The 12,123-nt window shown below is 39.2% G+C and overlaps 1 protein-coding gene across 5 annotated transcripts; it reads left to right on the plus strand.

The window, feature by feature from the left end:
* The first annotated feature begins 1,521 nt into the window (after window positions 1-1,521).
* Window positions 1,522-11,563, plus strand: fbxo15 (F-box protein 15). 5 transcript variants are annotated; one of them, XM_063483481.1, is made up of 9 exons: window positions 1,522-1,864; window positions 3,551-3,655; window positions 5,031-5,258; window positions 6,678-6,875; window positions 6,961-7,090; window positions 7,223-7,305; window positions 8,432-8,577; window positions 9,476-9,600; window positions 9,689-11,563. In XM_063483481.1, the coding sequence occupies exons 1-9, from the start codon at window positions 1,767-1,769 to the stop codon at window positions 9,953-9,955; spliced, it is 1,380 nt and encodes a 459-aa protein (XP_063339551.1). In that variant the 5' UTR covers window positions 1,522-1,766; the 3' UTR covers window positions 9,956-11,563. The 5 variants fall into 5 exon arrangements, with proteins under 5 accessions (XP_063339551.1, XP_063339552.1, XP_063339553.1 ...); XM_063483482.1 differs by having other exon boundaries at window positions 5,031-5,246; XM_063483483.1 differs by having other exon boundaries at window positions 9,765-9,927.
* The last annotated feature ends 560 nt before the right edge of the window (window positions 11,564-12,123 follow it).

The following is a 12,123-nucleotide window of genomic DNA, read 5'->3' on the forward strand; positions in this document are numbered from 1 at the left end:
AGTTATTTAGTAAAATCAACAGAAGGGATGGAACTAGCCTAACCGGAGTAGCTGGGCTGCTGGAAGCATGTTGGTGGTTGCGCACAGTTTGTGCATGAGCAGGAATTTTGTACAGTGACTCTATCTCTAATCGCCACTGTGCAGACTCTGGGTTCAAAAATACAAGAAGCCAGATGTCAGAAAGCTTTACTTGTCCATATTTTTTTACAGTCATGAGTCCAAATTGTGATGATTGATACTGCTAAATGCCTTGATTTCCTTTATTAACCTGAATTCAAAGACACTCCAAAAATCAAAGTGAAAAACAAAATGATGCAGCAGGCTAATCCATTTTGCAGAAATTTCATTGCAGCAACTCAAAATTATACTCAGTAGTTTGCATGACCCGCACCTGCTTGTATGAATGCCTGACTACATCGCATATGTTCTGAATAAGATAACGGATGGTGTCCAGATTTGGACCAAGGTCTCACTGAGCTCCAGGACAGTCTGAGGTGCAACCTGGTGATGTCAGCTGGAGCAAAGCAGAGATATTCTAGTGGATTTAGGTCAGGCGAGTGTAGTGGCCAATCAATGTTATCAATTCCTTCACGCTCCAGGAGCTGCTTTCATACGTCAAGGGAGGCATTGCTGTGCACCAGGAGGAACCCAGGATCCACCGCACCAGTGTAGGGTCTGAAAATGGGCCCAAGGATTTCATCCCTGTACTTAATGGCAGCCAGGGTGTTGTTGCCTAGCCGGTAGAGTTTTGTGTGTCCTTCCATGGATAAGCCTCCCCAGACCAGCACCAAACTAGCCATGCTGAATGATGTTAGAGGTAGTATAGCATTATACAGCTTGTGGCCCTGCTGATGGGCTAAGGACCTTCCAAGGCTCTACAGCTCTCCTAGACTAACTGTCTATCTAGTATAATCTCCTCCATGCTCTTGAGACTGTGCTGGGAGACGCAGCAAACCAACATGTTGATGTGCCATCTTGGTGGAGTAGGACTATGTGTGCAACTTCTTTAGGGTCCAGGTATCGCCTCATGCTACCTGTAGGGACACCGACTCTAGCTAAATGTAAAACCGGTGAAAAAAATGGTCAGAAAAGGATGAAGAGGGTGAAAATGTCATTGGCCTCCATCTGTTAAACTAATCCTGTTTTGTTTTGTTGTCTCATTGCTGCCCCTCTAGTGGATCTGCTGTTAATGTCATCAATGCTAAGCAGTTAAAACTGATTAAAAAACCCCTCTGCTACTTAAATGACCAGATCAAGTTTAATTGACTTAAACTTAATTGACCTGAAACAAATGTTGTAGCAGCTATCCAGCTGCTATAGGAAAGAAGGAACGGCTGTCATGGCTACAAATATCTATCTATCTATCCATCCATCCATCCATCCATATATATATATATATATATATATATGTAGAGAGAGAGAGAGAGAGAGAGAGAGAGAGAGAGAGAGCGAGAGATCTATTCTGCTTTTATTTTGAAGGCATTTGTGCTTCCTCCCACCGGAAGACGTTGAGGGAGCCGATGTCACCATGGTGACCGGACGCTTTCACGGAATTTCGTTAGCACACAAGGAGAATTAAGTCATTTAATGCAACCTACTTATGGATTTAACACAGTGCCAGCTGTTCATTTTGGATCCCGGATGTTATCTTCACGGTCTTTAAATAAAAAAGCTGTCAAATAAACGTTCTTTTAAAATTTCACTACCTTAAAACCTTGCCAATATAAATTGTCTTGTAACTGTCACAAAGTTGACCGGCGGAACAAATGGCGGCTTCGAAAGCAGTCGTTCCCGGACGAGCATTAAGGACGTCCAAAAGAGCTGACAAATCATCCCCAGCGTCCACTCAGAGCTTTATGGAAAGGTAATCTGTCAGTGCATGCACAGACTATACACAGTACGTGCCATTTCTTCTTCTTCTTCTTAATCGTTGTAGCATTCAGCGCTCAAACAGTGGATCTGCTGTTTATAGACTTCAAAGTAAAAGGACTTATAGCAACAAATACAATAACAGCACAGCGTAAATCAATTCAGGTGGAAAACACTTTACTACATGAATTAAGCAGTTGGATTCTTTCCCATTAAATGTAGGCAGTTACAACACAGAAAAACAGGTCAGTCAGTAGACTGTTGCGTCCTCTACTACCAAAATGATTCTGTTAAATCAGCTAATCGTTCATATTTAGCAACAGCGTTGTTTTTAATATTTGTTTTAGTCTGAACGCCTCAACGAGCAGAAATAATTGTCTCACTCAGACTTTCCTTTTTAAACAATGGTTAGAGTCTTACAGCTTTGGAGTGCAGACCAGATTTATTTTCATAATCTTTTCACTGATTTAAATATACAGAAAAATAAAATAAAATAAAATAAAAATACCAATCACGGTTGTGACCAAATTCAGTTGGTCTAAAGACATTATATTTTTCAGATCCCTTTATTTTTTTTTAACTATATGCACATCTTAAATCTGTTCGTAACATTTTAAGAAAAAAATATCAAAGAATTAAATTATTTAAATCATTTGTGTTAAATTATTTGTATCAGATATTAGAGACTGGCCTTGAAAGCACCACATCACTGAAAATCATCATCACACTTTCAAGTTAAAACTCTACCATGCAAAGAAGAAAAGGGAGGTGCAGAAATGCTCCTATCTCCTTTGTTGCTTCTTCTAATTTCTGACTGAATAACTGAAAAATCAATTTTCATTCTCTTTAGCCTCAGTGTATTTGTATTTAGCATGAATCAGTCAATACAGAAATACTAACATATGACAAAATATGAGCATGTTAGCACTGTCATCACGAGATGATGCAAGCCCATCGTAAAGTAAGCATGTAGGTAACAGTAGTATGCAGCTCAAAGCACCGCTCTGTACTGCCATGGCTGTAGACTTAAGCTGAACTTTTGAGCTCTAATATCACATGTTACATCTATTATTGCTAACTATTATTACAGCTGCAAGAATTTAGTCAGTGAGAGGATGGCTGTTTGGATAATCTGAACTTTAAAGCTGTCGTATGAAATCATTTGCCTTGTTAAAACAACGCCCAATCTGGTTTCTTAATTAATTTATTCTTGAAGTAATTTAATCTGGTTGTTGATATGTAGTGAAATGACAGTGACTGAGCGGGCAGGTGATAGGAAGACGAATTTATTGCTCACTCAAGTGATTTAATTGGACAGCAATGGCATCATTAACCAGGACAGCTGTGAGCCAACAAACCTAGCAGTATTTGTAATTAGCAGGCATGGATGGATAGATGGATAGATGGATGGATGGTTGGATGGCTTTCATTAGACCTTTAGATCTAAAAATCTCAGCTTAGTTCTTTACATATTTACATATTTGTGGGTTTTTTTCACCATATCTACTAGAACAGAACATAGAGATAAGTAGTTTCACTTTATTGCCAGAAGTGTATGACAAGATTTCCAAACAGTGTTTTCAGAACACATTTATCTCATAGACTGAAATCTGAACAGTAGGAGGCATGAAGGCACACTGTCACTTCCTTGTAGTCATGTCTAATTACCTTTTTTCCATAGACTGCCATCTGAGATCCTGATTAAGATTTTGTCATACCTGGATGCTTCCACACTTTGCTGCATAAACCACATCAATAAGCTCTTCTATCAGCTTGCCAACAGCAAGTAAGTACCATCTTGTCAGTGCATCTTCCACAGTTTATTAAATACATGATTATGTTAATTAATCCAATAGCAAAGGGACAGTATGCCTTTAAATCTTACTGCAGAACTTTTAAGTTAGTAGGAGTCCAAGCCACGGGAGCTCTGTGGTTTTTGCCCCAGTTCTTCTTCTGTTTTTCTGAGAAAAAGCCATTAGACCTTGAAAGAGGAAACTTTACAGCGTGGTCCTAAGTTCCTCAACTACTTAAACATAAAAACTTCAGCTGCGGCACCAATATGTGGTGCATTGATATTCATGTTCTTGTTTCTTTTTAGATATTTAGAAAAAATTACCTGCTATGCGCCACTGGTCTTCTACTCCAATTTTATATTGCAATTTTTTATACATTTACTGTGTTTACCCGTGTTAGACAGCACTTTTCTTAATGCAGAACATTTCATTAGCAAATCCTGCCACATATCTCTGGATGTCTGGCCTGAAATTCAAGCCACATATCTAGAGTTGCTCACTGAGCTTATGTACTGAAGCATCTAGCTCTCCACCTTTTGGAGGCAATCCAAATGCACAAAGTTTACATTTCAAAATTGTTATTTTGTGATTTCATGATTTGGCAAGGATCATGACACTCTGTGGATGCACAAACTTGTTTTATTAAAGGTCTAGTTTATTAAAACATTTCACGTCAGTGAAAAACATGTCCTACAAATCAAAATATATATTTATATATCATTTAGGACATATTCTGAAATGTAAAAAAGCCAGCCAGATTGCAGCCTATGGTCAATTCAACAGTCTTGACACATTGATTTTTTTGTTGTTGGTCAGAACCACAATCAGAACCCAAATGTCCTCCAGTAACTACCAAAGAATACCAAGAACTCAGTGATCAGTGTTGTCTGTAATGCCAAGTTTGTCATATTTAATACATGAGTATTTGAGAGCTCCAGGTCATCAGCGTGATTCTTTTTTGCACAAAGTGTGGCAAAAATGATACAAACTGAAGCTTATACTATATGCAAATTGACATTAATTTCTTTCTTTAAAAAAATTTCAAAAGGTTCAATAAACAGTCGTGTTTTCCAAAATATCAGAACTTTCTGGAATCATTTCATGCTTCAGGCATCACAGGGTTAAATAGTTTCCTCCTTAGTAGAAAAGATTGTTCCTATATCGGAAGAATTCACTATTAAACTTATTAAAACATGAAATTTCATAGCTGATGTTTTGATATTATCATTCTGATGAATAAAACTTAAACTTTTTTTTCTTGGTTATCGTAGAATGGCCACCCTGTAAGAAATGATCACACTAGACATACTGTACTGGTTTGTAACCTTTCTGACCGAGTCGGTCACTCTCCTGATGCTGTCATTGCAGTGCTCTTTGGAGAAATCTTTACATTGCGGATTTCAGCAAGAATAAAAAGTGCATGGACAAATCTCTGTTGAGGATGGCCACGATGGAGGTGCAGGATCGACCCGAAGGTTACTATAAGAGGCTGTACTTCAAGACTGTAGCTGAATGTGACATGATCAAGTGGACGAGGCGGCTTGGACTCATCAGTATTCACACAGGGCTACCCAGCCAAACAGAGTGGGTCCTCAGGTGAAGTGTGAGACAGATAAAGAGAGAAAACCCAAGTTTAGTTCAAAGGAATGAGGTTTTCCATTTACTTTATGTATCACCTACTCAAACACATTTAGAAAGAGAAATATCTCATTATTTTTTCTCTAAATACTCATGTTAACTACTTTTATAGTGAATTTTATATCCTTTTAGTTGAAAGGAGGTCTGTGCTGTGTCTGTGCTCTAACGGGGATTTGGTATTTGTTTGGAAGCAGCTGTATGAAGCCTTTGTTCATTGTTTGCTGTTAGCAAATAGCAAAACTTTGGAGATCTCCCCTCGCTGTTGAGAAAGTTCAAGGTTGGAGAGGTGGGGGGAGAACACAACAAGAGGATAGTTCAAGCTGCTGGTAATCAAAAACAAAAAGTATGGTTTGTTTTTGATGTCACACTTAATGACACTTTCTTATTAAAGGTGAGGAAGGAGGTCTCTTTCTGAACGTGATGTCTGCTCAGGGGGATACCAGCACGCAGGGGAGAGCTCCCTCGCCACCTCCACCGCAGATTCTGCTGTGTTTTTATAACCTCTGATTAGAGACTGTGCTGCACTCAATATTGAGTTCTGTGGCAGTCGCTGTGGTACAGAGGGGAAGTAGAAATAATTGTGTTCCTTGCAGGGGCTGTCTGAATTGTTGAAATAAATTACTTAGCCCCCCAACCCCTCATCCACAGAACACATATGCATGCACGCACACCTCAGCCTTCCTCCCTCCTCCCACCGACTCAGACAACTCCCTGTAGGGCTTTTTTTGTCTGTTAGAGACCATGAGGAGCATGCGATTTACCTTGGTAATAATCATTTCACAAGACGTCAAGCATACAGGCAGTGCAGAGTGAAATCCCTGGGGTCAGCTGCTGGAGCCCCCTGGGCTGCTCCAGTTTTTAGCTTTGTTCCCCCACCTAATTGATATTGGATGGTGTCTCAGCGAGGCGCCGGCTGCATCACAGTAGGGGCAGCCCTGAATCATGGTTTAGACAGAACTGGATCAAGAGATTCGTCACAACAGCTGCAGTTTTAATTTCATTCGTTGCATATCATTTCATTAGCAAGAACAGCTTTAAATGGAGTCATACTACTTCCCTCTGCTGACAAATGAGATGTAACAGCTAATAAACTTGTAATTTTTCTGATTTAAAGAGCAACGCTGCCAAACACTGCCCGATTATTTTTTACTGTAATAAATTAGAAGACAAATGGATGGATTATATTTTTGTTCAATGATTCATTTGGACTGTTTATGTGGTATTTGGTATTAAAGAACCTGTTAACTTCTGCCATGCTTAGCTTCACTCTCACCTGCTCTCTTCTTCTCTCTCTCTACACCGTTCTCTGCATGCTTTTATTGCAAATCTGCAAAAAGTCCTGTTCCTACAATTCTACATTCTGTTTTCTAACTCTAGAAACTTGAACGTCACCTGGGAACTGACAGTCATGGATAAGTCAGGGCGTGAGCGCACTTTGGAGCAGAGCCGGTCCCAGTTCACTGAGACTTCAGTGACACTGTGCTGGAGCGGAGGAGACCGCTTGCCCGACTACCAGCAGATTTCCACCCTTCAGCTCTACGGTGTCAGGAGGCTAGCCTGCGTCAGCCCAAAGAGGTAAAGGCAGCTGACATCCATCTACACCCTTTGTTTCTCCTCTTGTCTCAGTAAAACCAACTGCCGTCTTTGCTTCCTCTGTCAGACCTGTTTGTAGGTCCCTCATGGCAAAGTTAGACATGCAGACTCTAACTAAGAACATGCAAGTCATTGGCCAGGACAGATTGGTGCAGCTTAAGTTGCTACAGCCTGGCATCATCATCGGTGTCTGGAGGGTAATTACTTCAGGCATTAATGCCATGTTTTGATTATTATTTACTGGCTTAGAGTAGCAGAACAAGATACACAGTATTCATCACAGTATTTATCAGGAGAAGTGACATCTTTAAGCATCTTTTTTTTTCCAGGACCAGTGCTCAGTTGCCTTTATCATGTTCACCCTCCACTTCCACAAGCTGGTGGAAAGAAGCACTCAGGGATCTTCTGTTTGGTAGGTTGGACTATAACCAGCCCCTCTTATGAACATCCATACAAGGTGTGCTGCATCGCAAATTCAAGGGATGTATAGACTGACAGTATTGCTCCTGCAGTGGTACACTGTACGGTGAGATTTGACTTTCTGAAAGAGTTTTTCTTTGGACTTATTTGCAGTCCAGTCCTTGTACCTGACAATTTTCAGAAAACTGTTTTTCTTTGTTTGTTTGTTAAGCCATTTAACACTGACCTAATCATTCGAGCACAGAAAGAGCCCATAAGTCAGGGGATGATTTAGTGTGATTTCTCCACATAACAGACAGCTTAGCAAAGAACCAATTTTAAATTGGGCTAATTGAGCTATTAGATGAAAATTCTCGACAAGAGAAGGACAAAAGAAGAAGAAGAAGTGTTAGACCTAAAATAATGGCAGCAGATGAACAGGACCTGAAAGTCACGGGCTTAAGAAATAGGAAAACATTCAGCAAAGACATGACACAAGAATGGTCTCAGGAAGGGTGGTTGTCAAGAAGCAATTCTTAACAAAGGGAAAGAGGGAGAAAATGCTGAAGTATGAGAATTACACAAGAACTGGAGTGAAAATCAGTGGAAACAGGTTTTATGGGGTGATGAATTCAGATTAGAAATTTGTAGTTCAAATCATTGTCAGTATGTCAGTAAGAGGTCAGCTGGCTTCCAAAGAAGAGCTTTGAATGTCCTTCAAGAAGCCTGGAGAACTAATCCTGAAAACTAATTAAATTAATTAAATTGTTAGAATTGTACAAACTGTGCTGTGTGGTGGAAGTGCTCACAGCTCTTGTCTACACTCAGACTCACAGGTGCTCTAGAGGCTTATGAGTTATTACCCAACAGTAATTTACTTTCCATCCACGTGAAAACAAAAGTATTTTCAGGACCACAAGGTGTTAATGATACCGTACTTCAGCATAGTGAGGATATAGCACCATCTCCTGGTTTCCTGTGGGAGTACAGCACTTTTATTTATTATGTTCCACAAAATTAATAAATCTTTGCCTTTTTTTTTAGGAAAATGCTTTTTTCTTGATGCCCCCCCCCCACCCCACTAGACACAGTTTACACTTTCTGGTTTAATCAACTCTTTTCCTTTTTCCCCTTTCCAGTTCTTATGTGGAGCCGGTGGTCCAACCCCCTTACTGTGATATAGACCCTGAATACGGTCTCCATGGTTACCAGCTACACATTGTTCTCCACAACACTGTATGCGAGCTCATGTCCGGAAGCTTTTCCCAGCTCTTCTGCCACAGAAGTAATCCATTCATACCCACATTTTGTACCCACATTCACTAAGTTACACTGTAAATTATGCCAAGGAAATATGAATAATCTACTGTACTGAGTGGGAAATATATTAAAAAAAACCCCACAGTGTAGCTATGTTTTACATGTATAGTAACTTTTAGAGGGATACAAAACAGAGTGCTAAATATCAAGAATTCATTTGCTGTGATTTTTTTCCTCCCATTTTTCCTGCAAATTTATGACTGTAGTTTATTTCCTAAGACCAGTCAATTTGTATTTAGGCATGTACAGTACTATTTGTATGTGCCTCCATAGTTTGTTTCGCATGTGTGACAAACACTTACAGGCTTGCTTTTTCAAACTAATTAAACCTCAGCTATAGGGCAGGAAACTTGGATATGTGGAATAAAAGGGAGGTTATACAGAAAGGTATTTCAGAATACTGAATACATTTTGTGAGCCTGCGATCTATACTCTTGTCATAAAAAAAAAAGAGGTAGACTTCTGAAGTGCTGTCTGGAATATTTCAGCTTAGTACTTACTTTCTATTAACAGCTAGTCATACATCAGACAATACAAGAGTAATTCTATTCAACAAAACAAAAATGCAGAGAAAATGTTGATCATTGTAGAAAAAAGTGACACAAAAACACTTTCTTTACTCAAGTCTTCATTCAATATTTTAAAGCATTAATCGACATAGTCTAACTTTCATTCTTTAGGTGTAAGAACTGCTATATATAATAATCTAGTGATATGATACAGCCTCTGAATTTGTTAAAATTTAGCTAAATTCACTAAAAAATTTGTGTTTGTGTTTGATGGTTACAGTGATTGCAGACTTAAACTGCTTAGCTGTCTTAAATTGGGTCTAAATGTCTACACGTGGTGTTTTCTCTGTCTAGCTCAGATCTCTGATGGGCTGATCCAGCTAACCGTCATTAGCAGCACAAACTTGTCCCAGCACACACCTCTGTCTGGCGACATCACCCTGCCCTGGCGTTGTGAGGCCCTGCAGGGCACAGTGGAGGTACTACACCAGCATAAAATTCCCAGCAGTGGTGTGGCAGGCAGAAAATATACACACTGGCACTTATTTACTTTTCAACTTCTTGTAGAATTGCTGCATTATGAGTCTGACTCTGCTAGATGAATTTAGGAAGCCCTTCAAGTGTGTCACCTCGCCCGTTTCAGCGGAGCTGGAAAGGACGCCTGTGTGCTACGACTATGACGGTGAGCACTACCTGATCCACTATCAGGACTCTGACGTCCAGGTGAAGATGCTGCTTGTGTGGATGAATGAACAGAAGCAGTTTATTCTCATCAGTTTAGTTGTCTATGTGAGTGTTTGCTATGTAAATAAGTATTTCAGTAGAGATTACTGATTGTTCTGGATTTCCCACAGAAAACTGGTTTCATATTTAATATTTGCTCACTCCATAAGACCACCATAACAGGTTGTTTATTCATTCAGTAAATGTTGTAGTGCAATGACTGCTGGTTTTATCATTATTTTGCCTTCAAGTGTTTAATGAATGAATTTAGTTTGAATGGATCTGATTTCTTAAAAAAAAAACTTCTTTACTCTCTACTTAATTTCCGAGTTATTTCTTTTCTTTGGACTGGTTAAGCTTAATCCTTCCCCGTTCTTGTCACTTTGCCTTTGACAAAATAGTAAAGTCCTTGAAGTGTACCATTTTCAGAGGAATGCTTCTTCTCTTTTGTTGTTAAGCACTTAACACTGACCTGTGAATCATTCAAGCATAAAAAGACAACTCGAGGGGTGAATCAGTGTTGTGTCTACACATAAAATACAACAAAAGAACAAAATATATTTTAAATTGTATCTTCAGGCAGCCTGTCACAAAAACACATTTGTTTTCATTTCTTTACTTGAATCTATGAAAAATACCAACAGTAACACAGTTTGATGCATGTAAAATAGTATTTTTGCACCAACAAGTTGCATTTGAATCTCTATGCAGCATATCCTTTAAAAACCTAAGTAAACCAGACAAAAATCCAGCAAAGACCTGACACAGGACCCGAAAGATGCATCTGGCTCCTCAGTTGATCCATTTATTGTTCACTGAAACCTTATCAGAAGTGGTCTCAGTGGAAGGGTGGCTTTCAATAAGCTATTCAAACAGGGAGAAAATGCTGAGGAATGCCAAATTACACAAAAACTTCACTGAAAATCAGTAGCAAGAGTTTATGGAGTGGTGAATCAAAATTTCTGGTTCAAATGATCATCAATATGTACAGAGGAGGTCAGGAGAGAGGTATGACAGTGTCGACAGCCATCTATAAAACACGGCGGAGGCTCTGTCATGGTTTGGGGTTGCATTTCTGCCAGTGGTGTTGGAGATCTTGTTAAAATTTATGGTATTATGACCACAGAATAACGCTGTCAGGTTTGGATTCACCATGCAGCACCATCTGATTTGCAATGGCTTCAATTTTCAACATGACCCCAAAGCCACTGTCCTCCAGAACCCTGCAGAACTATTGTTGACTACTTAGACTACTTAAAGAAACTGCCAAAAGGAGCTCAAGCTGTGTTAAAGAATGAAGATGGTCATGCAAATATTGACCATCAAAGTTCTGTTTTTGCCTTATATACTGTATTTCCATGTATACTTTGATATGTTTAAATAAATTGCTCTATGTTCGCGTTGGAGGAATAGTGATTGGAGTAAGTTATAGTATATAATCTATGATAGATGTCCTATAAGTTCTGTCAACATATTATCCACCAGTGATGGTTTCATAGCCTGTAGTCCTGTATTTGTCTATTCTTTGCCTTCATCAGTTTGCTGGTCCCTTATTGCTTAAAGTATCTATATTACTAACATTGTCACTAATTATTCTTAGTCGTTAATTACTGTAGTCATGTCAACATTTGAATGCACCCACTCTTTAGTTAACAGTCTGAGATTTTACTAAATGGAAGCGAAAAAATTTGCTTTACATGCATGAATAAAATAAAAGTTTTCCCGTTTCTCGTTTCTCAAATCAAGTTTTGCCTCCTTTTATCATCCCATTTATACCTTAACACCCACATTTTCTCAGCTGCATTGTCAGACATTATGCAATCACTTTTAGATGAAAATTGAGCTTAATGTCCACACCCTGGGCAAGTCTGGCTACAGCGATAGAATTAGTGTGGGGGCAATTGTTGGAAACAGTTGCTATGCTGCTGATGGGCCAGCATTGCTGATGGCAATAAAAAAAAAAAAGGCAGGCCTTTGGATAATTGGATTTTCAGAGGCTTCCCTTCCTTTTCTCAGAGAGGGTCATCATCACCTTGAAAAGATGCTTATTTTTCCAAACACATCACCAACATCTTTGGCTGTAGATCCTAAATTATTTGGGGAAATGAGCCAGAGGGGAAAAGAGGGGCAATGGTATGTGTGATGAATTGGTTTTTGTCACAAGCTTCACAATTGAATTGAGAGAAAAGCTCGGGGAGGTAGTGCACCGTCTGAATAGGTATTTTGTGTTGTCATATTTTTTATTATTACACATTCATTTAGATGCTTACTTGCATCCA

The sequence above is a fragment of the Pelmatolapia mariae genome, linkage group LG9 (genome assembly GCF_036321145.2).
Source record: "Pelmatolapia mariae isolate MD_Pm_ZW linkage group LG9, Pm_UMD_F_2, whole genome shotgun sequence".
Lineage (NCBI taxonomy): Eukaryota > Metazoa > Chordata > Actinopteri > Cichliformes > Cichlidae > Pelmatolapia > Pelmatolapia mariae.